A 26,360-nucleotide genomic window follows, 5' to 3' on the forward strand; every position below is an offset into this window, starting at 1 on the left:
CATGCATATCACGTGTTCAATACACCACCGTCATCTCAATGCCCTACGTGCTCCAAAAATTCACGCTCTTTATCGGAAAGTAAAATCGAAGGAGCGCTGACACAGTCTGCCCCAGTCTCGCAATATCGAATGCTTTAATGAATTCCCGAGTGACTCTGCCCTTATATTTAAATACCACTTGGCATTGGTCAAACGCTGGGATGCAACTAAACTCTCTGCATTGCACCCCGAGTTACCTCGTTGAAACCTTACAAACGTTGTAACGGCGTTTCCCAGTGATTTCCCTGTACCCCCCATGGGGGTGTGTACACTCGCCCCTTGTTTTTCTCAAAGCACCCCCTTAATTCCAAACAACCCCTCTATTGGTGGTTAAGTAGGTAAAAACACTGGGTTTACTTTTCATTGAATCATTATCATGGAATGAGCACGTTGAATATGTCCATGCAAAAGCTATAGTAAATCTATTGGTCTCTTTCGTAGAAACCGTTATGTCTTTCCAACAAGTGTAAAATTGCTTTTATATTACTTTTTGGTTTATACTGACAACGTATATTGTCATTCAGTTTGGGGCGAAACAACAAGACATAACTTAACAAGACTACTACTAACCCAAAACAGGGATATTCAAATTGTTTCAAATGTTTCTTTTTTGCATCCTTCCAAGAAACACTTTTCCAAGCATCGTGTCATTCCTGTTGAACAGCTGCACAAGTTTCGGTTGTTGGTGACTTATAATGTAGCCTTAATACACAACAATACTTTTTTTCATTTCTGCACTGTCATGTCCCACCTCGGGAGTCCCACAGGGTAGCGTACTAGGTCCACTACTGTTTCTAGTCTACATTAATGACTTTCCATCCTGTGTCTCATCCCGAATTAGAATTTTTGCTGACGATTGTGTAATTTACCGAATAATTTCCTCTGTCAATGATCAGAAAGCTTTGCAAACTGATCTAAATGCTATTAATGCATGGCGCTCTTCCTGGCTAATGACCCTAAATTGCTCTAAAACAAAGTCTATGTCTTTTACTAATCACGTACCCCGGATTCCTACCTCCTATGTGATAAATAATAATACTGTTGACCTCGTCTCCACTTATAAATATCTTGGAATTCATTTGCAACCTGATCTGTCATGGCACTACCATATAAAGCTCACCCTGGCGGCTGCTAACCGCTCTTTCGGATTTCTCAAGCGTAACCTTAAACAGGCTCCTCCTAACATACGCAAACTTGCCTTTTCCACACTAATACGTCCGAAATTAGAATATGCATCAGCCATTCGGGATCCCGAACATGCTTACATCATAAACGACATTGAATCACTGCAAAATCGTGCCGCTCGCTTCATATTTTCAGATTATTCACGTCATTCCAGCGTCACAGCACTAAAACGCCGAGCAGAGCTACCCGAACTACTCCATCGTCGCAAACTTTCACGCCTATCTCTTTTCCATAAACTTTACCACCACGCGTCACTTCACGGTGATTTCTTCGAGCCACCTGCCGTTATTTTTCCACGCCGCGATCACCCCTACAAAGTAAAACGCGTAACCTGTAAGTCATCTGCTTATTCCCGGTCATTCATTCCACGTACCACAATCGATTGGAATAATCTACTATCGCACATTGCCTCAGAAAAAGACACCACCAAGTTTCAAGAACAAATTCAAAATACTGATGCCATCTAACTTTTGCTGTTTTACATTATTGTTTCCTCTTTTCTGGAACGTGCAGAGCAAATGTGTACTATTTTGTTTTTACCTTGACTCAGCTTTATTGCAGTGTGATGAGTGAGTGTATGTTTTTTATTCGTTTTCGAGTGTATCCTTTATTTTCTTTTTATTATAAAGTGTATTGATTGTTTTCTAGTATTCCCATATGTTGTTCACTGTGCACTAGTTCCTATTGGAACGATTTATGTACCCCCCCTATGTAATACCCTCTCACGAGGGCCTTTAGGGGTAATATGAATAAATAAATAAATAAATAAATAAGTTAGATAATATATACGTTCCCCGCCATGGCGAGACCTGGAATGTTTCAACACCCCGTACCCATTATGGTTTTAATTATTAAAGTGTGTTGTGCCATCTTTACTAAATGAACTTGGACCAATTGATGTGTGTATATTTGGAAAGTCAAATCGCATGTTAGCGGTCATACTACTACAATCCATTTTCAATACGATACCGTGTAGTGTCACGCATCTGTTCTGAAATTGTTTCTGTCCGAGTGACCATATGTCTTTTGGTTATCTTTCTACATAAACAAGTAGAATGATTAGAGTGGTGTGCTGGTGTGTATTTATTTTTTTGGGTCCAGTGTATTTTATTTACGCTGTTTTTCCGCCAACGTGTGTATAGAAATTGGGCCTCGTCAAGCTGCAGCAGCAGCTTTTTGCCCTCTTTTCCACCATTTTTTTCGTTCCTAATTGGAAAAAGGAAAAAACAATAATACTGTTATTATTATTATTATTATTATTATTATTATTATTATTATTATTCTAAATGCCCCCCTAATCTCACCCCCTAAAAATGTCGACCTACCTCCCCTTAATTTTTATTCCTGGGGAAAACCCTGGCGTTTCCTGAGGCGTTAGTTAAGAAAACGTCCTGTTTGACTTACATAGCGGAATGATAACGGAATGGAGCAGACAATTAGATCCACAGAAGTCGCGAATTAATTTTGTTGTTTTTTACTGCACATAATGATTTATTTAAACACTCAATTTACACTTCTGCAGAACCCGGCCTGCTTGTTTGGTGTTGAGAAAACTACATCAACACAAACTTACCGTCGCACTTTTTTGAGGTTATGCGAAATTCCGTGAAGGTACGGTAAAACAGTTACTTTTTTTCACTTTTCTAAGCTCCAACGTAGAGTTACGACTTCGTTCCTCGAAGTCCAAATCTTTTAACGCAGAAAGACCACATTAAACTTGAGGTTTATATAAGATCTACCAGTAAGTTTTCCTTCTTGGATCTAACTTGTGAAACGCGCTAGAGATACACACAAACAGCATTGGCTCTGCTTGAGTCGCAATGATATAATTTATGTTTTATTTTCATTCTCTGGTACTCTTCCGCTTCATGCATTGCTCATGCGGAAAACAGTTGCTTTTGAACGCCTCATGGGCAACCGACTTTAAACAAACGACTCGTGAGCAAACGACTTTACATAACCTTCCAAGTAAATTTGAGGTCGTTGTAAAAGGAAATGTGAATCTCCTGTGCATTGTCTCTCCGTAGCCACAGCTTGTGCAAGACTTTCTACATCTACGAAATATGCGTCGCCGCGTACAGCGTGTGCTAAGGCAGGCGATTGTTTGCGGCAACTTTACTTATTCCAGCTGCTTGGCGCTCCTTTTCATCTCCTCCTTCTGGCGCCGAGCTAAGACGTCGGACTGCGAATAGCACGATCCGGGGTTCGATTGCTGCTCAGCACCCCGGCGAATCTCTCTAGCTGCAAATAATTCTGCGTAATTGTGATATGTATGAGTTATCATGACCAAGTGCGCTTTCTAAATGCTTCGGATTCTTATGTGTTGCCTGCTATGGGATGTGCATGGTCTTTGTATCCTAGACCTGCCTGTAACGCTTTTTTTTCTGTTACGCTGGAGCGTGAGATTTTTTGTATGAAATCCCACCCATAAACAGATTCTGTATTGAAGGGACACCGAATCGAAATTTTGAACTCACAAAACAAGGCTGGCCGGATAGGTGGGACGCTGCAAAACCCCAGAACATCACCCATACCGCGATACCTTAAACGAATCGCCGTATTTTTGGAAAAGAAGTGTGCGATTGAACATGGCAGACGAGAACGACAAGAAAAAGTCACGTCACGATTTCCGATCCCTCTCCTTTTCGCTACGTCCCAACCGAAGCGAGGCCGCTTCCTTTCATTCTAAAATTCTCCCGGAGGACAATGACGTCAAAGAGCTCGCTTGAACGCGGCCTTCTTTTCCAAAAGTACGGTCATTCGTTTAAGATATCGATGTTTGAGTGATGCATTGGAGTTCGTAGCGTCCCGTTCAATGCTTCTGTGGCCTTATTTTGCGCAATCCGAATTTCTGTTCAGTATCCCTTTAAGACATCGATGACAATAAAAAGGGGCTCTTTGCTTACCCCATTTTACTTTACACGTTTAAATTAGACATATCTCTTTCTTCCGAGCAGGGCACTTTTGCATTGTTTTAAAGCAAGAGAAAGTACTAATTTTATGGACGCATTTATTGCAGATGTAATTTGGAAAACTACTGATGTCTCCTGCGTTGCTCCCGAAACCTTCAATATCCTCCAAGGAATGTCGAACACTTGATATATATCATAGACGTTTGTACTTTATTTATAAAATGTTTGTTTGTACCTGCTGGTAGCTTCAAGAAACAGCGGAGGCTGTACTTGTAATCACGGAACAGGAAGATTTAGCATATGGTTTTCATGCACTCGCTTCGATCTACAAAATAGCACATAATTTCAACAGCACATCGGCTACCTAATCTGACTGTGATCAGAGTGGCGAAGCCTTTAGAGAAGATTCACTCTATTCTAAAAGGCTCAGATCAAACTGCCGTTTCCGTTATCACCCGGACCTCGTAGATCGCAAGATGACTTCTGCAGCGCCGAACCAGGTTTATATTTACGCAAGCGTCACGTGTTATTAAAATAGACAGTTTCAACGGGCAAGGTACGTACCACACTATGCAAAGGCCATTCATGGCGTTTATTTGAAATCTATTTTAAACGAAAAAGCATCTCCGATTGCCGAGAGCGGGCATTAGTTCGCGAATTCGTCCGCTACCAAACCTCGACTGACTTCCTCCTAGCACACATTATTCGCGCCACCCAGTCATCCACAGCAAAGCAGAGACAAAATATGTGACAGGTCCTACAATCTTAAAACCAATTAAGTTTAGGCCACTTATGAAAGAAGTGTTGATTCCAGAAAAAAACATCATGCTACTCGGTTTTTTTTTTTTTTTTTTTCTTGTAAAGGCGCGTTTATTTTTTTTTTATATTTTTATTCTAAAGTCAAGTTAGAGCAAATGTCCCGGTGTTTTTCAAACGTTTCTCACTTCTTTACCCACGTGGAAGCCGCAACATGTGGAAATGTTTGCTAGGAATTATTCACTGCTACATCAAAGGTGCGCGCAATATTTGCACAAAGCATTTCTTGAACACTACGTTTAAACTGTTTTCGTCGGTTTCAGTATTAATAGTTGTATAAATACATCTTGCCAAATATTATTGTGGAAACAAATTGTGACCATATTTCGCAGTGAGTTTTAAATTATGTGTTGAATTATATTATTGATCAATAAAACATCTTAATGAAGCATAAACCGAGATATATAAAAATTAAAGAAATATCATATTGTGTTTCTTGGTTATGCTGTATTTAGTTCAAAAATTGTTTGGATACTACTTACGCTGCGGTTAGCGACAGTGTGGCTGACTTTTAGCTTTTAGGAGTTAATCTTATTGCTTTCTTTTGAACCCTTTATAAACAATAAAGGTTTGCTCTAGTTCATGTCTACCAAATGAGGCAGACGAATACAATCGCTGTAAACATTTTAAAAACTTATTTTCACCTTTGAGATATCCCGTTATAACTTGTATCAAGTAACTGGATTATTTAAAAAGGTTTAATAAATTTCGCCATAGAAGTTTTACTCTATACTGGATCTGAAAAGTGTTTCACGTTACTCATAGTGTTATGTTGTATTACGCGCGTTTCAGCACGTATGACGCGCCCCTTTTTTCTTTTGATCGCTCCTCCTCTGCCTACCCTTTCCCTCTCTGATAACATGCTATAAGTTACGCATGCCTGCCGGCCGCGCCTTCTTCTCGCTCGCTCCGTCATGGAATAAAGTCATTCCACCTCGCCACTCGCCGAGCTGCTCTCGTCAATCCTGTTCGTCCACTCGCACGAACACTACAATTAGCTCTTAAGACCCTCTAACAGACGTTGCGAAGCGCTCATTGGTTGCCCGGTATTTACAGGAGTTGCAAGCATAGAACACACAGGAGAAAATTTTTTTTCGACAACAGGCACATGTGGACGGCGCCATGTAAAAAATACTGTTTCCGAACGAATCGTAAACGGTACCAACGCAGAACATGGCAACTGGCCGTGGATGGTGGGGCTGTACAATGAAAACGAGACTTTGTAATGCGGCGGCGTTTTAATAAGCGACCAATTTGTGCTGACTGCTGCGCATTGTTTTCGGTATGTACACAATTTGCGTGTTTCCTTGCGAAGAAAATAATGTTTTGTGAACCGCCTTATATAATAAGATAAGCTGCATATTAGTAACATACAAATGAACAGTATTTGTAGATATTTTTGACAGTTGCTTTGTACAGCAGAATGTGTACATAATAATTACTGCAGATCTGTATCTAAAAAATTTAAAATTAGTATACGGATACATTGCCTGGTGCGATTCTCACTTCCTAAAAAATGTGCTTTTAGTAATATGAAATGAAACGTATAACTTTGCAGCATAATGTCAGATTATCTATTCCAGAAATCCTTCTCAGCAATTTTTATCTTTATAAAATGCCAGCCTTGAAGGGTGATTTAGGGTAATTCCCGAACTATATAAATTTTCCTGAACCTAATACGACTCTAAAATGCTTGATAGGTGTTTATAACGAAGGAATGAGATAAGCCACTGTTTGCAAAAACACGGTGCATAGTTTCGACTAAGGAGATACAGCAGCAGAAAGGGCTGATTGTGTACCTTTTGCTTTTACACACATATATAAATTCATAGAAGACTAGCTTAATAAACAGCCGAGTTGTTTTACGTTACATTTCATTCTAAACCGGAGACGACGCACGACAAGGGGACGAAGACATACGTCTTGAGATAGATTGAGACTTGCGTGTTCTCCCCCAACGTCGTCCGTCGCCTCAGGCTCAGAATCATGTATAAATGCATAACTGGCACCAGCAGTCAAGATTATACTATATGAGAAAGCGCTAGGATCGAATGCCATATGTTTTTTTAACTAAAGGCTGTTTGACGCATTTGAAGGATCATAAATATTTACAAGAATTATCTTACAGTTTGATAAGGCACTACAGATATATCTAGTAATATGTGTCTAATTTGTCATGTGTCAATCGTTAGCACTGGCTTGTAGATTGAGTACTACTAAATAGAATCAAAATCACATCTAGTTGACGAAATGCTATTGTGATATTTTGTGTATTAAGGCTTGTAATAAATATATAGTATTGAAATACCAATTAGCAATTCCCGGTGTAATTTCTGGGAGTTAAACATATATTTGTAAGTCCGTACTTGAAGCACCATGTGGCTGAGCGTTCACACGGGTTATTGAAGACACATGCATCTCCTAAGAAAAAAAATCGGAAAACCAGGTCAGAAGTTTACTTGTGAAAGCGTTTCACTTGTACAACAAAAACATAAAAAACTGCGATAACTTTTTTGTGCTATCTTCCACGTGAACATCCGTCAACCGTGTCGTTTTATTGTTGAAGGCACCGTATTAATTGCTGTTTTTAACGGATCGAATAAGATTTGCCAAAGACGGGCCTAAAAGTGGGTGGTGGACCTTCTGTAAACAAATCCACTGAACGAAGTTACCTGTGTAAAATTATAAAAATCAAAAACTTACAGTTTTGCTTTAAGCGTCTATCTGCTAACGGAACAGCCGACAGGTAGCGGAACTTTCAGTACTAGAGAAGAGCCTTCCTTCGCCTGTTGGGAGCTAAGCACACCAAGAGTGTTGTTTTGGGCGTAACAGCTCAAAGCAGCACCGGTAAAACTTGGGAAAAAAAAAGACGTTGCAACTATAAGGAAATGCAAAGCAGATGACGACATCTAGCCGAACATAAAGTAAAGGCCCGTTCACACTCTTGCGACTGCTTGCGATCTCTTAAATCTGGGTTCCTTAAAACTTCTTAAACCAGAGAACACACTGGCGCCATCTATTGGGAAGCAGTGTAAACTCGGCGGTCCGGCATTTTTTTTTTTTTTTTCATTTCTCGCGCAATATCCTTTCTTTTTTGGCTCGAAAAACTTTTGTCACTGTTATAAACGAGCCTTTTTATGGGTATTACGCACATTTGACCTCGGAAATCCCGCAAAACCTTCGCTTTTGTGAAATGCAGTTCTAGGGTCACCGCATAGATGGCGCCACAATGTCAGTGTGTCCCCTCATTCTAGAAACATTTAAGAAGTTGTAGGAGATCTCGTCTCTCTCAGTCGTACTCGGTCGTAAGAGTGTGAACGGGCCTTTAAAAAAAAAAGAAGACAATACATGTTTTCCTTTTTTAGTTTTGTGTTATTTTTTTATTTATTGGTGAGAATAAATCATGCACTGACAATTTACACATAAACCGAGTTCATCCCTTATGGATCAAAAATGTCGTCTGCTAATCTTGATGGCGATGAAAGCGTCCATGGTGGCCACCTGCAACCTTACGTGCCGGCATCTATCGGCCGTTGCGACAATGGGACGCCTTTCGTTAGCAGACGGACGTCGTAGGTAGGAATTATAAGGTCTTGGTCTTCGACGCTTCACTTCGGTAAGCACGTTCAGTGTAATTTTGACAAACATGATTCGCCACACTCAGTGATCTTTGTGGTAAATCCTAGGGCGATAGGTCTAAGGTCTAAGGTTTATGCGATCTCTTCAAACAGCTAACAGCTAGTCCATTTCACTCATACCGTAGGTCGCGTTTGCACTCTCCAGTTACGCTTCAGAAAACCCCGAAAAACAGGCCTCCAGTAAATACAAAAGATTGACTTTTTAGTACCTTTAAAATCGAGATGCCACTAGTGGTTTGACGGAGAAAATATTACAACCTGATGAAAGAGTCACATCCCTTTCTCTCTCTCTCTGTTTGATACCTCAAGAAATGAGAGCACCAGCTCTATTTTGGTCCGTATGGGAAGCACAAATATCGGCGGTTACAGAGATTGTTCCGGCAAAACAATTCGACCTCACACCGCAGAACGAAGCGACGAACCAGAGTACAACCCGGTGCCGAATGGCCAATTCGTTCGCGCTGAGGTTGATTATGTCTGCGTCCCGATTCAGGAAAACTGTTCCTTCTTTATGGTATCGTATCCACAACCATCATTTACAATTGTTCTTTATTATTAGCTGGCGGCTTATAATGCTAAACAAAATGCATTTATTTTGCAGGAAGACATTGCCATAGTGAAATTAAAAAGACCAGTAAACTTTACAGATAACATCCATCCCATCTGTCTTCCGGAAAACTGCGACGAACCATCATTGATTGCAGCCACATATATTGCAGGCTGGGGCCTTGCCTATAGTAAATGGCTTTTCATGCGCCATGATGACCTAAGAACGGAAAGCGAAGCAGTGAATATATAGCGTGATTTAATGCTCCACACGTCCATCAGAGCTCGTCATCGCAAACATTGAATCATATTATATTTTCAACAACAATTTCAGGCGCAGTGTGTAAATAATTATGATTATCTAAAACATCGAGTTCGCCTTGAGAAAAAAAATGAGGCGCCAATACACCTCTTCCCTATAAAGGGAATCAGTTTTTGTGTGTGTTTTGTGTGTGTGTGTGTGTGTTTTAAAGGGCCAGTTTGGAAGCAATGTACTCGCTGGCGCCAGCGCTAATGCACAATAGCAACAACAACGACAATGACAACGGCAGCAACCACAACAACAAATAAAATTACAACAATAACAGCAACAATATTGATAACAATAATAATTTTTATTTCTACACACTCTATGCAATAATGAGGCAAGGCCGGTTCGTCAAAGCCAGCAAGGGCTTGTGTGATTGTACCATAGTAGCACTGATGACAGAATAGTCGCAAAACAGAAAAAGGAAAAAAAATAAAGAAAAAAGGGGATTTGAGCAAAAATGACGTTAGTTATCACGATAAAAACCAATCAGGATAACTAAAGTAACACTAAAGTCACACGAAAGTCACATGAATGTCACCCACACAAGCATAAGCCTTCGCAAAGCACGCATGCTGTATATAAAAAAACTCCAAGATTTATAACAGCTCCGAAAGTTCAATTAGCGTCTAAAGTAATAATAAAATGGCGCAGAGAAAGAAGTGTTATCAAGTGAAAATAAAACTACCGTCCACTTTTTCCCGATGAACATAATAATAATAATAATAATAATAATAATAATAAATTTATTTGTGAAGGGTAAACATATTCAAGGTAGTGTACAGGTTTGCCCAAGCCATCAGGGGCTTGAATGGCAAAGCCCGCTACACTTGCTTAAAGTTAAAACAAATATATTTCTAAAATAGTAAAATATATTACAATATCCTGATGTCTTTTCAGTTGTTCGAACTGGAATCTGACACTCCCGATAAAAAATAACACAAAAAACCCTTAGGACAGAAGGTGACTGAAAAAAAAAACACAAGGCACCATGTGCCAGTCTTAATCGCTGAATAAAACACATAATGTTGCACAGTTCTAGCGACACAGAGGTTGCATATAACTTTTTTTGATACCATGATACCATAAGAAAAAAAAAATGCAAGCGAAAACAGCCCAAAACATACTTGTTTAAAATGCTAGTAATAAAAACTAATTATGTAAATATCACAAGGGCTCGTCGGTCAAATTGAAATGTCAGAGAGCTTCTCTTTTCTTCTTGAGCTGAAGTTCCATAAACTGGGAAGACGAGAATTACATAGGTGAGGCACGTAGACCGAGCGAACGTTCTTATCATAGCGTGTATAGCAAGCGGGAACGAGTAACTTTGATATCTTTCGCAACTAACTCATATTTGGGCGAAGAGTTTTAAAAGCATCCTTCCAGTAGCGCCCAATGGCGAATGATTCATAAAACAAATATTCTAGATTTGGCATGGGCAAAGCCCTAAAAAGATCGTGATCTGGGGATGCAGGTTTATACTGAATATTCCTTAAGATTCTTTTTAAAATGGTATTTATTTATCTTGACCTGTCACAATTCAGAGCATTTACCAAAAACTGTTCCGCCGTAGCGGAAAGTACCATACGCTAATGAGCCATAAGCTATTTGCGATATCCGCCAGAATTTGTCTGTGTAAACTAACAAATAATTTTATAAATCTTCCTAGAATTTGAAATAATCGGCAGCGAAGCATTCGAGGATTCTGACGGAGAAGTAGTATCTGTGATAAGCTTCTCCCCATCGACGCTGTGTAAAAGAAATCTTACATTGATTAACAAGACTGCTTGCCAAAGTCAACTTAACACAAGTGTTCCAGTCTATATCCTATGCTCCACTGGAGGAGCATGTAGAGTAAGTAGAAATACTCGTAATAAATGTCCCCCATCAACCGAAGTGAGCACCCAGTAGTGAAAAATTTCATAGAGTGCATGCGTGCAATGTCATATTGAACATAATGGCAAAACCTAAAAATGGAATGAGGATGACATTCCAACGAGAGTATATAAAACTTGGAATGAATAGACCTGTAACTGAGTATGGGACATTGTTTGTCCTCCTCCTTATAAGTTTCTCTTACTGTTTTTTTTTTTTTTAGTTTGTTAGCATTGGGGCGCTTACCTTCGACTGGTTTGGAGCACACGTATTTAAAGTCCTCAATGTCGCCACGGGATGGCGTCCCAGCCCCACTGGCTGAGAAGCTGGCTAAGAAATACCTTCTGCGAGTGCCGAGAGATGCCGCAGGGATGCACATTTCGAGAGGTTAGGGCCCAAGTCGCTGCTACCGCTAGGCTTATTCTCGGAAGAATGCGTTAGCATTTCGCACAGCGGTTATATATAACAAAGCATGCTGAATTTACCCTCTCAGCACTTTTCCATGCGGTGAAGATTCCCGAACAGGTCTTCACCCTGATACAAGCAAAGCAGGTCACTTAGCGTGTACATGAAGGACGCGTGAGTGATGCGTAGGAAACGACAGAATCCTTTCGTTGCTGTGCATATATCTTTTGCATACACGGGTGACGACACGGTGCGCTTACGGCCCGGTGGTATGGTAAGTCGACTTAGAGCACTATATAGCTTATACGGAGCAGAGTAACGCAACCCTATTGAAAATTCCATCAAGCTACGTAATTTGGGACACTGACTGCCAGTCACCAGCCTTGGTGGAACGTGATGGACCATCAGACGTCATCTGATGGTCCATCAGATGACGTCTGACTGCCACTGTGAAGGGATTTTCATCAACAAGGGCAGCATTTATATAAGAGTAAAGCTATACGCACTCATAAATATAGCCAAATGCTTCGATGAAACAAATGTTCGAGAAAAAAAAAAAAGAAAAAAAAAACCAGCAGCACCATCTTGCATCGAACCCGCGACCACATGCGCACAAGTCGGACACCTTAACCGCTATGCTACGCCACAGTTGGAGGAACTCGACTTGACTATTCGTTTTATACGAAATGCTTTGGCTGCAAATGCAGTTAAGCCGTTAGCGTGTTATGCAAAGCACTCGTACATCACTCGCCGTACTTCAGTTCTACTCACCTGCCCTGTAGAGTACTTTCGCGTCGTAGAACGATCCTTTTGTTCGCGTATCACCGGCCCAGTAGACCTGTGCACCCTGTCGTCTTCAACTACACCGCTAAAGTCCCTTACATCGTCGGAACTCACAACAGGCTGGGTCTTGTCGAGTAGAAATTCTACTAAAACATAAGACATTGTAGAGCCCGGGCAGGATCGACTGGTTGGAGCAAGCGGGCAAACAAAACGAATCAAGAGCGATCGTTAATGAAAGCTCGGCGAAGCCTCTATGGGCGAAGCGAAGTGCGAAGTGTCGTGTTCGGCGGGCTTGTGATCAAGGTTGTCGGTCGGTTGCGTGTCATATCTCTAACGTCAGCGGTTTTATGGGCTCACCTCCCAAAATCGTTTTCTCGTGCATAGATTACTTTTCGTATTCATAGATTTGACGAAATAGTGGTATCCGAACGAACTTTACGTCCTTTGACCGTACGTCTGTCTGCACGTCAAAGCTTTCTGACGTACAGTCAGAGACAATCGATGTACAGTCGGGAGCAAAAGTTTGCGGGGCACGGGAGCGCGTGCCGAAATGCATCGATGCGCCGTGCAACGGCGCGCCACCACATTAAAAAGCCGCGCTTTGCGCATGCGCGCCCTTCGTTCTGGCAGTCATGTCTCTTTCACTCGTTTCGGTCCGACTCACTCCTGATAACCGGAGTCGGCGCCAGGGGCACAACTTGACGTTCCGCTTGCTGTCATGCCCCGCGTCCTCTTCAGCTGCCTCAGCAGCCGCGCTGGGTGACAAGGCGCCTGGCTACCCTCCCCCCCCCCCTTTTACACACACACACACGCGAGCTCCGTGACAAAGCGCGGTGGCTGAGACGGCTGAAGCAGACGCGCAGCAGGCAGCCAGTGAAGCGATAACTCACGCCCCTGGCGCCGGCTCCTGCTATCAGGAGCGCGTCAGAAAGAAACGAGCGAAAGAGACATGATTGCGAGCACGAAAGGCGCGCAAGCGTAAACCGTGTCTCCTTAATGCGGCAGCGCGCCGTCGGACGGCGCGGCGATGCATTTCAGCACGCGCTCCCGTGCCCCGCAAACTTTTGCTCCCGACTGTACAGTCAGAATCACCACCAAGACATCCTGATGGCATTTCGCGGCGGCCGACTGCCACCAGGAAACCATCAGAAAGCCGACAAGCGGGGTCTGACTGGAGCTTGACTGTCGGTCAGAGTAACTTGTTGGCCAATCAGACATGCTTGACGTACAGTCAGGCACAGTCAGCGGTCCACTAGAAAACATTGACTGCCAAACAGGGTTACATTGATGGATTTTTCCTTCGGGAATCCTTTGATCCGCGTGTTTTGCCGCAACATCGCCGGTAGAGCAGCTCGGCGCGAGTCACGTGGTACTCAGGGTACCAGGGGGCGGTCCGCCCTATGGGAGAACACATGAAGATCGACGCAACACGGCAGACTAAAAAATAAACGCCGAGTTCACACTTTTCAAAACCAGCTTGCCATAAAGTTGGAAAATTTTATCAAAGTTGTCATGATATTAGATGTGTCTCAAAATTTTGAGAAGGTAATTTCCATGGCAATGGCGTTTGAAGCAGATTTTTCTACGCGGCGGGGATGCACTCTTTGGGTTGGCCGGCGCGGGTCACGTGAACGGTGTGACGTCGCCGCGTCGTCTGCTGCAAGGTGCCGCTCAGGGACCTTTTTAAGAAAAATTGCGTTATTATGTTTCGAACAACTTAGCGCAAATTATTCTATATGTTCCTTTATTATGCCAAACCTTTTGTCGTTCCGTACATCCTCAAAATATTGAAGAAACAACGATTTTCTCAAGTTCGCCTTGCATTTCTGACCGGAGTTGGAGCCTCCGGGAGTTCGCCGCTGTTCTCCGAGAGATGGCGTTCTAGAGTGCGCTACTCTCCCGTAGGGAGCCTATACAGGAAGTATACGCTGCTCCGCTCCGAAGGAGCTATATAGTGTTCTATGTCGACTGAGCATCAAGAACGGCGTGGCAGGCCGAGGAACAGAACCGCAGCTAGTGTGCGTCCACAGATATTCAAAGCCGTCGACAGCAGACTTCGAGGGCGGTCAAAGTGCATTGGCCGCTTATTTCGAGAGGCGTCAAGGACGGCTCTCGAAGGAGGACGTTCGTGATGAGCAGCTACCATGTAACCGGACCGTAAACGTACGGCGTCGTCGCACCTGTATACTGAACGTGTATGCACAGTAACGAAAAGGCTCTGTCATGTTCCGCGCATGGCATGAACGTCCTTCATGCATACGCTAGGTTACCTGATCCGCCTGCACCAGAAAGAAGACGGGTTTTGGGAATATTCACCTCGCAAAAGTGTGATAAGAGACCGCTATCACCTTACGAGGGTGATCGAAATGAAAATTTTAATTATTTATTAAAATGCAAACGAGGAAATAGAGAAAAATTATGCGTATGTTATCTTTCGACGCAGTCCTCATGACGTAAAATGCCCGTGTTCTACGGGTTCAGATGTGCAAAGTTACCTTGCGACAAAACTTGTTTTGGTTTTGACTGTACCCCACGTGCACCGCGGTTTTCGCCTCTTCATCACTTCCTAAATGCTTTCCCCTCATAGCTTCTTTGAGCCGTCCGAACACATGAAAGTCACAGGGGGTGAGGTAAGGGCGAATAACGAGCGTGTGTGAGACATTCAAAATTCATATCCATGATTGCCACAAACGCCAAAAATATCTTCGCTGCGGCGATGCTTTCGTTCGTCACTACGCGGTGTGACGGGCCCGCTTGCGGGGCGTCCTCCACATCCACAGAAGTTATGCCGCTTTTCAACTTTCTGGTCCGCAGAGGCACACACAGATCGCCGTACTGTGTTTTCATTCTGCGATGAATTTCAGCTGGTTTAGCACGTTCCCTACTAAAAAGAGGGCATCACGGACCGATGCTCCGACGCAGTGCATGTCTACAATGAGGCGGCCATCTTTGCACCGACGCTGCTTCCTTATTCTGTGTCAAAGCAACATGCTGCAACCTGGTTGTCATTCTTTGAATGGCAAAGATTACTCCTGCCATTTACCGAATCCCTCATAGAATTTTTCAGAATTTTATTGCCGTGTGTGACAGTGTCACCTGTTTTTATTCACCTTCGTATCTGAATCGCCTTCGTAGGTATAGCCGCTGCGCCAAATTCTGACGCTTTCTTCGAGGAACAGCTTGGCACCAGCAACGATCTTGGCCCATTTTTATTTTTTATGATATGAAAGTTTGTATTGTTCAATAAAGTTGCTAGTGTTCAATAAGGGGACTATCAAAAAGCTCTAAAAAAAGGGACTCGTTCCTTAATTCATATATAGTTACAAATTCACAACTGAAGTTTTACTTGTGCTCATTGTATTCATAAGAGCTAAAAAACATCCATGTTTTAATTTGTCTGTTTTGTTTACTTTCAGCTTCATACGTAGTTCAGATATCGAGTACGAGGACTTAAAAATGATATAACTCAGCAAAATAAAAAATAAAACGAAATTCAGGGACGGCGATACAAGAACGAGTGATTCTTACATCTAAGACAATAACACTTGGCCTGGCGGGAGCAAGACGATGTTTTTTTGCTAATGCAGGACATTTCTTCAATTAACATGGCAATTGCGTGCAGGGAAGTGTATAGGGGTGTGGTGAAACTGCCGACGTTCTGTCTCGACAAGGCTCAACTCTTTCGAACATTGAGAGAAGTTAGACAAACGTTTGTTCCAAGTTCGAGTTGTGTGCACTGTGTCGTGATTGAGCGTTCCGACGAAGGCTCCCAGCCCGGCGACACTACCTTGTGCCGGGTAGGAGACAGGATCGAGGAGCCGGGAGGCGACGAGCTCAGCAAAACAGAACACACTATATTTACATTAATTACAACATCCTTTCAGTGTTCGTACCACAACAACTTCACGGGTGTCCTTTCTTTATATATTCACCTCCTATCTCGCCGTCCATTGGCTTGTCCAATCGCAGGGGCCTACGCGGTCCTCGGCAGCCAATGTGGAAGAAGTTCGTGTGCCAGCGGCCAGCCAATGCGGAAGAAGTGCGTGTGCCAACGGCCAGCCAATGCCGAAGAAGTTCGTGGCGGGTCTCTCGGCGTGGTGGCTCGCTCGCTGAAGAGTCATCCACACGCACACACACAGACACGGACACCCAGCTTGTACAAAGGTTGTCTCGAGAGCCAAGTTCTCGGAAGCTCCCGCACGAGCCGCCGGTCGGTGCGAGCGTGTGCTTTGGTCGACGTGAGCCAGGGGCACGCGCCGCTCTCGTAAACGTGGTACGGGTGTGTCGTAGCCTTTCACAATAGCTCCTCCGGCAACGGGGAGAGCGTTTTGAGGTAGAGCAGTTAGCAACCGCTCTTCCGAGAGACGCGGTTTCGCTCTGGGGTTCTCGGCAGGAGTTTGGGCACTCGTTCATCCTGGGAGGAGGCAGACACACGGAACAACCACACCAGACCAAACCCCGGGCCGATGAACACCCAGCCCCCTCCCTCAGTCCGCCAGACCATCACAAAATAAACAAGCACCTCATCAATTCTCCTCAAAACCTTTGCGCTACGAAGATAAACGAGAGAGCTTAGAAATACTGTAAGCTGAAAAGCTGGATACAACCGACACCCGTGAAAAAAAAAACCAACAACGACAAAACAGATTAATTGCCCCCACTATAGCCGGCTCACCGAGATAGTCATTTCTCTGAACACGCCTTGCGAGTCACAACAGAATTTTTCCCCGGAGAATTTCGAAAATTCGCCGCAACTCATCAAGGCTCGCCCTTTTCGCTAGAAGCTACGGCTGAGCCCACCTGCGTTTCCATTAAGCTGTCCTTTTCTGTACTTTACTTCAAAATTGTATTGCTGAAGGATCAAGCTCCACCGAAGGAGGCGGCCATTTTTGGGCGACATGTTTTGTAGCCGCTGCAATGGACAGTGATCTGTCTCAATGACAAACTTGGTGCCTGAAAGATAACATGAAAGCTTTTGAAAGGCCCAAACAAGACATGCACATTCCATCTCTGAGGCGCTATAAGCTTCTTCGCGTGTGGAGAGCTTTCGACTAATGTAGAGTACCGGCCGCTCGTTCCCCTCATCATCGGTCTGGCTCAGGATAGCTCCGACCCCGCGATCGCTGGCGTCACACTGCACTACGAATTCCCTCGCGTAATCTGGTGCCCTCAGCACCGGCCCCTTTGTTAGCGCCTCCTTCAACGAGTTGAACGCACGTTCCTTTGCTTCGTCCCATTGAACTATTTGCGGCTCGGATTTTCTGAGGGCGTCGGTGAGCGGGCTTGCTATGTGCGAATAGTTCTCTATGTAGTGCTGATAGTAACCAGAAAGCCCCAGAAATGCACGTATTTCTGTTTTCGTCTTGGGACGCCGGTGCTCTGCGACTGCAGCAGTCTTAACCTCAGAGGGCCGGCGACAACCTTGTCCGATCACATGGCCCAAATAGCTGACCTCAGCTCTCCCAAGCTGGCATTTTTCGGGCTTGACGCTAAGTCCCGCCTGGCGAAGCCGTTCTAGAACCGCGCGAAGTTTTTCCACGTGGGTTTCCCAGGCATCCGAAAAAATAGCCACGTCATCTAGATAGGGGAGGGCGACGTCGCGAAAGTCTCCAAGGACACGATCCATAAGGCTAGAAAAACAAAACGGCGCGTTTTTCAGGCCGAAACTCAACATTATCGGCCGAAAGGTGCCAATAGGAGAGATAAACGCGGCGTACCGGCTAGCCCGTTCGGTAAGAGGGACCTGCCAGTAGCCCCGCACTAGGTCTAACGTCGATATAAACCTAGCCCCGCTAACTACCTCTACCCTCTCCTCAATGTTCGGGATCGGGTAGGTTTGATCCCGGGTGATAGCATTTAGCTTTCTGTAATCGATACAGGGCCTAGGGTCTTTCCCTGGTGCTTCAACAAGGATCAGGGGCGATGTGAAGTCACTGTCCCTGGGTTCAATAACCCCGAGCTCCAACATGCGCTTGATCTCTCTTTCCATTATCTCCCTTTGTCTTGGAGATACTCTGTACGGCCTAGAACGAACCGGTTGATTGACAGCTCGATGTTGTGGACCACCAAGGTCGTTTTTCCTGGCCTATCTGAAAAGGTCGTTCGAAACTCCCCGATTAACTGGGTTAGATCTGCAATCTGAGCGGGCTGGAGTTTCTCATGAATTATCATTTTTGCGCAGAGCTCTTCGACAGTGAAGCATCCGTCACCTTTGAGGAAGGGGATTTCATGCGGCATCTCCTCTGGCGCGTTCAGAGTTAAGTTTACAATAACCTCGCGTTCTTTGTAAGGCTTCATGAGGTTGCTGTGGTAAATTCGCGTGTTTCGCCGCCTCCCTTCTAGCTCAACTGCGTAGTTTGTGTCAGACAGCTTCTGCAGAACCCTAGCTGGGCCTTCCCATTGAACGTCAAGTTTGTTCTTTCTACAGGGAACAACAAGCATGACCTTGTCGCCCACCTCAAAAGTACGCAGCCGGGCTGTTCGGTCATAATAGGCTTTTGCCCTGTTCTGTGCGGTCTTCGCGTTCCTTTCCACGATCCCCATTGCCTTATTTAGCCGATTCAACAACTCCAGAACGTACTCGACGACCGTTGGGTTTTCCTTTTGATCCTCCCAGGATTCTCGAAGCATACGCAGCGGTGTTCTCAAAGCCCTCCCGTACACTAGCTCCGCGGGACTAAACCCCGTCGTCTCGTGAGGTGCGGTTCTAAGAGCGAACATAGCCGCTGGGAGGCTGGCTTCCCAATCCCTTCCGCGCTCCACACCAAGAGCGCGCAGGACGCGCTTCAGCACCGAGTGAAGCCTTTCCACGCTGTTCGATTATGGGTGGTAGATGGAGCTGTGAACTACCCTAATACCACACTTCTCGAAAAAGGTGGTAGTTAGTAAGCTAGTGAAGACGCTTCCCTGGTCGCTCTGAATTTCTGCTGGAAACCCCACCCTAGAAAAGATGGACAAAAGAGCGTCCACCACGTTAGCCGAGGACAGTTCCTTCAGTGGAACTGTCTCTGGAAAGTTTGTGGCCGGACACAAAGCTGTCAAAATATACCGGTACCCCGACTGCGTCTGAGGAAGTGGTCCGACGGTGTCGATCACGAGACGGCGAAATGGCTCAGTAATTACTGGAACCAATGTCATAGGGGCTTTCTGCCTATCCGTAGATTTCCCGGCAAGCTGGCATGCGTCGCAGGTCTTCACAAATCCCTCGACGTCCTTCCAGCATCCCGGCCAGTAGTACTCTTACGTCAGTCGCGCCTTGGTTTTTTTTATTCCAAGGTGTCCTGACCAGGAGCAATCGTGGGCGAGATAGAGCAAGTCCGCTCGTTACTTACGGGGAACGACAAGCTGGTCGAACGACTTTCCCTTTCGGTCTCGGTACTGCCGGTAGAGCACGCCTGATCTCGTTTGAAACGAGATGTTCTTCCTGGCTATGCCTTCCCTCTTACTCCCCTGGATATCTTTCATGGATGGATCATTTTTTTGCTCCAAAATAAGCGTCGGCCTATTCAGTTTAGCTAAAGCCTGAAAGCTTTTGGAGGCCGGTGAGAGAAGTATGCCGTCTTCTTTCTCATGATCGGCAGTCTGCTCTCCCCGTTCCGTCCCTGGCTCGGTGTTCTGGTGCTGTGATTCGGCGAATTCCCCCGACACTCCAAGCTTGTCTCCCGAGTCAGCGGAAGGGGAAGCCTCTTCGACGGAGTTATAGCTCAGCTGCCTCGCTAGAGCACGTGCCTTCGAGCGCGTCAGGGCCAACACTGTTTCGTTCGCGAAGCTCAACCCCCTCTGTTGCAACATCTCTTCAGACTTATCTGAAAAGATGTACGGATACGGCAAGGGAAGTCTGCTGGAGACTGCCGCTTCCGTTTCTAGGACTCCAAAAGGTCCCGAGATAGAAACTTTAGCAATAGGCAAGCAAACACTTTGCTCTTCTACCACCTGTCGAATCCAAGCGCAGTCTCCAGTGTACTCCTCTGGTCGCACGTACGTATAGGGTGTACGACGTCCATCGTCGCGGTTGAGTCTCGCAACACACGGCATTCTTTGCCATTTACTAGCATTTGTCGCGTGTAGGGCTCTAACAACCTCTCGTTGTCTTCGCTGTCACAGACATAGTGGAAAGCCACTTTCTTTGTGCAGCTGGCCGCAAAGTAGCCCGGCTCTTTGCAATTAAAACAAATAGATGGTCTCCTTTTTTTGAAGACCTTGCTGCCTTCGCTGTTTGGTTTCGGCTGGTAGCCAACTTTCCTGTTCGCTGCCTCGACTTCCGTTTCTTTAGGTTTCTGGAAAGACCCCTCGCTAGCGAACCGTCTTGGGAACGGCTTTCCCACCTCGTTCTTTTTCGACCAGAAAGCTTTCTTACCCTCTTTGTCCCTCTGCGCCTTGCATGAGCTATCACCTTGCAGGCCTCTTCTCATCGCGTGTTCCTTCGCGAGCTCCGCGGCCTTCATGAGATTAGGCTCGCTGAGCCTGTCCTGAACCCAGAACATCACGGCATCAGGGAGCTTCCGGAAGAACTGCTCCGTTGCAACACACTCGACCACCTTATCGTGGTCTCCGTGGGCCCCGGCACTCTTTAGCCACTCTATCAAATCTGCCTTTAAGTTATATGCGAACTCTGGCCACGATTGAGATGGCTTCCTAGATGCTTGACGGAAGCGTTGGCGAAATGCTTCCGTGGACAAGCGATACTTCTTGAGAAGTGCTGCCTTAACTTGGTCGTAATTGTCGGCGTCCTCTCTTGTTAAGCGCGCTATTACGTCCGCCGCTTCGCAAGGGAGTAGCGTCACTAGCTTATGGGGCCATGTCTCGCGGAGGAATTGCACTTTCTCGCACGTTCTTTCGAAATTTACGAGAAACAACCCGATGTCCTCGCCCAACTTATATGGCTGAAGAAGATCTTTCATCTTGAACCTTTTTGCCGGTTGAAGGCTAGCTGCTGCCTGATTTGGAGACTCGGCCTCCAGTTTCTTAAGCTCAAGTTCCACTTCCTTCAGCTCTAGCTCCTGAGTTCGCTTTTCTCTCTCCCTCTCGTGTTCTCGTTCTCGTTCCTCTCTCGCAGCTCTCCCTCTCTCTCAGTGTTTGCAAACACTCCATCAGCTCCTCATCGTTAATCTCTGCGTCCCGAATGAGCTTGATGATATGTGGCTTTCGTTTGGCTTGTCCCAAATCGATTCCCAATTCGGTACAAACCTGCACCAGTTGTGGCACACGCAACGTCTCGAGATTCATGACTCTCTCTGTGTATCGGCACCCTTTTAGAACTCAGAAAAGCTCGCGTCCAACGGAAACACACTCGTTTAGACCGATACAATTTCCCACAAACCCTAACAACAAATCTAATGGCTGTCAGGTCTGGCGGATACAAGAAAGAGGGCCGGGCACTCACCCACACCGAGAGTCATGGTCCGGCGAAGCCAATCCGGCGTAGTCGAATTCCACAAAGTCGAGTCCCACGTAGTCGCATCCCACCGCTGCTACCAGTTGTCGTGATTGAGCGTTCCGACGAAGGCTCCCAGCCCGGCGACACTACCTTGTGCCGGGTAGGAGACAGGATCGAGGAGCCGGGAGGCGACGAGCTCAGCAAAACAGAACACACTATATTTACATTAATTACAACATCCTTTCAGTGTTCGTACCACAACAACTTCACGGGTGTCCTTTCTTTATATATCCACCTCCCATCTCGCCGTCCACTGGCTTGTCCAATCGCAGGGGCCTACGTGGTCCTCGGCAGCCAATGTGGAAGAAGTTCGTGTGCCAGCGGCCAGCCAATGCGGAAGAAGTGCGTGTGCCAACGGCCAGCCAATGCCGAAGAAGTTCGTGGCGGGTCTCTCGGCGTGGTGGCTCGCTCGCTGAAGAGTCATCCACACGCACACACACAGACACGGACACCCAGCTTGTACAAAGGTTGTCGCGAGAGCCGAGTTCTCCGAAGCTCCCGCACGAGCCGCCGGTCGGTGCGAGCGCGTGCTTTGGTCGACGTGAGCCAGGGGCACGCGCCGCTCTCGTAAACGTGGTACGGGTGTGTCGTAGCCTTTCACAATAACTGGCGCGATGTTAAAAAAAAGGTGGGCTGCATCATGTTATCGCAGGTGATCACTTCAGTGTGCATTATTAGTGGGTATCCAGGTGGCTTGTTTCTAGGAGAGATGCTAAAATAAACTTATCTTTTTTTATAGGACCTAGATGGCATGCACAGTGTGATTTACTTTTTAAACGTAAACATTTTCGAAAGAGGTCTGTCTGGTTAGGGAGAAATTGACAGTTTTTGCGGACTCTAACCAAAGTTTCATTAAAAACACATAAACCCGACGTTTCGGGACCCGCTCGGTCCCTTGGTCACGGGTGACTGTAGGTGGGGGCGCGGTGGGGAAGGTTGCCCAGGCGGTTGGCCTTGCTAAGGCTTAAAAGAACCATAAAGGCAATTTAATTTTTTTTTTTTAAAGAAGGTGTTTTTGGAAGCATTGGGGTCCTGGCATGCCACACAGTTTTTTCTAGAACGTTGTGACTCTTATTTCTGTACCTGCAAATAAATTTGCGAAACCGAAACAAACATTCACATTTCTTCCCTTTTTCGCCTCTGGAAAGAGAAGTGACGTCAGGGAGCACTGTCGGCATCGGTAGGATTTAGTGCACACTCAGTGTGGTTCCCGTGGTTCGCTCTAGTGCACGGCGGTCTGTGAAGAAAACCTGGAAGAAATGGACGACAACGCCGCTCTCGCAAACGAGTTTGAGCTCCCGTTCAGCGACCTCACGAAGACTGAACGGGAGACTGCTAAGGACGCAGAACTCTGGATTGGCTGTTTACGAGGGCGCCCCAGACCTGCCACCAACTCCTCGGTCGCCGCCTCAGAGCGACTCCCCGCCCCACTTTTACCCAGACTCCCGCTGACGTGAAGGTGCTGCTCAAAGTTTTCTGGTCGGAAATGCAACGAACAAATCCTGACACCGCTGTCCACAGCTCTACGCAAGACGACGGCGCGCAACCAAATGCTGCGCATCGCTGCATCGGTCGGCAGTTTATGCAAACTAACGTCGCCCGATCGACCGCACGTCTTTAGCCGACCTTTCGCGCAACCTACTACTGCACATAAACGCGGCATGATTGGTAAGACACCAGCGAACACGAGACGACGCACGAAACCAAAACTAAAAGTCCGCCGCCCCCGGCGCTCGTACCTCTTTTTCTTTTTTTTGTCCATGGTTGCTCGATGCTTGTTAAGCGCCCGAGGTAGCAGTGCGGGATGCATTCAACCCGTGGCAAACGGAGGGATCGCTTCAGATGATGCTTTTATACACGGTATGAAACCTATTAATTTCCAACTACAACTTCAAAAAAGTATCCAACGTTCAAATAAAAATCTTTCATCACATCTCACCATCGATATCGAAACCAAGAGCGCGTCTATTGTTTGAACCAATCGCCAGACGAGGTGCCCGTTGTCGTCACGCTTCGGCGAACTTTAGTTCACCTTTCTGCCGCCGCCTCGGTGGGGTCTCAGGCATCGTTTTCGGCGCTATTATTACCGCGCCTGTTTGCTCAATTGGTGCGGCACCCAAACTTCTGTTCGGGCTAGAACTTGGTCAACAGTATCTGAGACGTGCCTGACATCCATTTCAATCGTCGAATAAAACTTCGAAACTGCCTTCATGGTCCCTTTAACCCACCGGGCGCGGGGGAGGGGGGCGCGGTGTGAAAGGTTGCCCGGGCGCTTGGCCTTGCTAAGGCTTACCCCAGAGGGCGTGAAGTCCAGACACGTACGCGCTAGTGTCCTTGGACCGGTTCACGTTCTTGCTCGTTGTTTGGATAAACCAGGACTCTAGATGAAGGCGTTTCCTCCAATGTCCCTCGGTGGCCACGGTCTGGGTCTCGTCGAGGGAGAAAGAGTGCCCCGTTTTTTGCTCGTGCTCCGCCAGGGCGCTGGCCCAATACCACCTAGAACACAAGGCCTGCGCGTTTCCTCCTCTAAACGTCATCACTAGTAGATCCCCTCAGCGCCCCCTAGCTAACCCGGATAAGCAACATCGTCTGCTACATCGTCTGCTCCATCGCCTGCTTCAGTGGTTTGTGTAACAGATAATGAAACAGATGCTCACGCCGAATGTCTCTTGCAAATAGCATACGATGAAGTTAGACGTTCACGTGGAGCGTCAAATGCATGAGAGAAATCGCCTTACTGCTGCGCGAAGGGCTCAAAAGCCCTTCGTTGGACGCTGGACGCTGACACTGGACGCCATTTTCGAGGGCGCTGTTTAAAACTCGGGTAGCTGCTTCGAAGTGTACTACCGCAGAACGAGCGCGCGCGCTAGAAATGCGCGTCTCAAAGCCAGGAGCGCGTGCTAGCTCGCGCTCCAGGCCGAGGGAGCGTTCGCGTGCACGTCGCAAACGCACTGGAAGCTCGCTATCAGCTCGCGCTCAGCAGTCACGCACACAGCTGCGGCCGCAAGTGAATGCGACGTAGTTGCGACGCGGCCCCTACTCTCGTCAAGCTTCGGGCTGTTTGCCGCTTGGGGCGGGTCGGGGATCTACTAACGAAACGTCATGCGCAGGCCTTGTCTTCTAGGTGGTATTGGCTGGCCTCAGTGTCTTTCTTTCTCACGTCGTATTTGTGTCGTTGAATACGATCCGGGAAGTTTTTCGTTTCCCCCACAAAAGCGACCGGGCAATCCGCGCAAGGCACGCGGTACACGAGACCTTGAGCCCTTTCCGTTCCTGGTCTGTCTTTGGGGAGAGGAAGCCGCCGACAGATGGTAGACACGGGCTTGTGGGAAAGGGCAATGCCTTGTTTCCGAAGGACGCGTCCGGCGGTCTCACTCACATTCTTCACATAAGGGAGACAGATCCGATTAGACGGTCTCGAGGTCGGAGTTACAGGGGGGCGGCGTAGGCGTTTGTAGATGTCGTTAATGAACCGCTTTGGGTAACCATTGTTAACCAGATCAGCTTTGATCTTCCTAATTTCTTCTCGTAGGGCCTCCTCCGTAGAACACGCGGACAGCGCCCGTCGGAAAAAGGCGCTGACCACTGAGGCCTTGTGCGATGTGGGGTGATATGACTCGAAGTCCAGGTATCTACCGGTGTGCGTAGGTTTTCGGTATACCGCGAAGTTGAGCGCGTTAGAAGCTCTCTTGACGCTCACATCCAGAAACGGAAGCACGCCGTCCGTCTCTCGCTCCACCGTGAACTGAATCGACGGTTCAACGGAGTTCAAACACTGGCACAGGCGCTCAACGTCACTGGCTTCGACGATGCAGAAACAATCATCCACATACCGGAGGAAGGTCTTGGGCTTTGGATTAAAGCAAGAGAGAGCTTTTGTTCGATGTACTTTATCGTGAGGTTGGCCATGGTAACGGAAATCGCAGCTCCCATGGCAGTTCCACTCGTTTGCTTGTAGAAGCGTCCATTGAACGAAAAGTATGTGCTCAAGAGACACAGCTCCAGAAGGCGGCAGATTTTGTCCAGGGACAGACAGGTTCGTTCTGCTAACCCGGAATCGGCGGAAAGGGCCGTCCTGGCCACAGAAATTTGCCGCCTTCTGGAGCTGTGTCTCTCGAGCACATACTTCTCGTTCAATGGACGCTTCTACAAGCGTCAATTTTTCGCGTGTTAGGGTGGCTGCAAGGCGAACTTCCACTGCGATTGTATTATAGTAGGCCTTGAGAAGTATAGCATTTTCATGGCCTCAGGAAAAAGCTCGTACAAATGCAATGCCTGCACCCGGCGGAACCGAAATGACGATAAGTCTAATCCTGAAGAAACGTCCGACGTGTCGGGGTCTGAAACGGACAGCGAATCAGCCTGTGAAACTACCATGAAATTAAACACCTCATGCTCGCCTAAGTACCAGGAATCTG

At 46.4% G+C, this 26,360-nt stretch overlaps 1 protein-coding gene and 1 pseudogene across 1 annotated transcript; one reads left to right on the top strand and one right to left on the bottom strand.

Annotated features, from left to right (window-relative positions):
- The first annotated feature begins 5,721 nt into the window (after window positions 1–5,721).
- Window positions 5,722–18,270, top strand: LOC115332728 (annotated as a pseudogene).
- Window positions 18,271–20,431: 2,161 nt separating this feature from the next.
- Window positions 20,432–21,406, bottom strand: LOC120850862. Its single transcript, XM_040223530.1, has one exon. It carries the CDS (start codon window positions 21,404–21,406, stop codon window positions 20,432–20,434), a length of 975 nt encoding a protein of 324 aa, XP_040079464.1.
- Window positions 21,407–26,360: the final 4,954 nt, after the last annotated feature.

Source organism: Ixodes scapularis, unplaced genomic scaffold (genome assembly GCF_016920785.2).
Source record: "Ixodes scapularis isolate PalLabHiFi unplaced genomic scaffold, ASM1692078v2 PGA_scaffold1__304_contigs__length_218370807, whole genome shotgun sequence".
NCBI classification, from domain to species: Eukaryota; Metazoa; Arthropoda; class Arachnida; order Ixodida; family Ixodidae; genus Ixodes; species Ixodes scapularis.

Excerpts from the sequence above, each read along its gene's own strand:
- LOC120850862 (XM_040223530.1), bottom strand. The coding sequence starts at position 21,406 with ATGAAAGATCTTCTTCAGCCATATAAGTTGGGCGAGGACATCGGGTTG.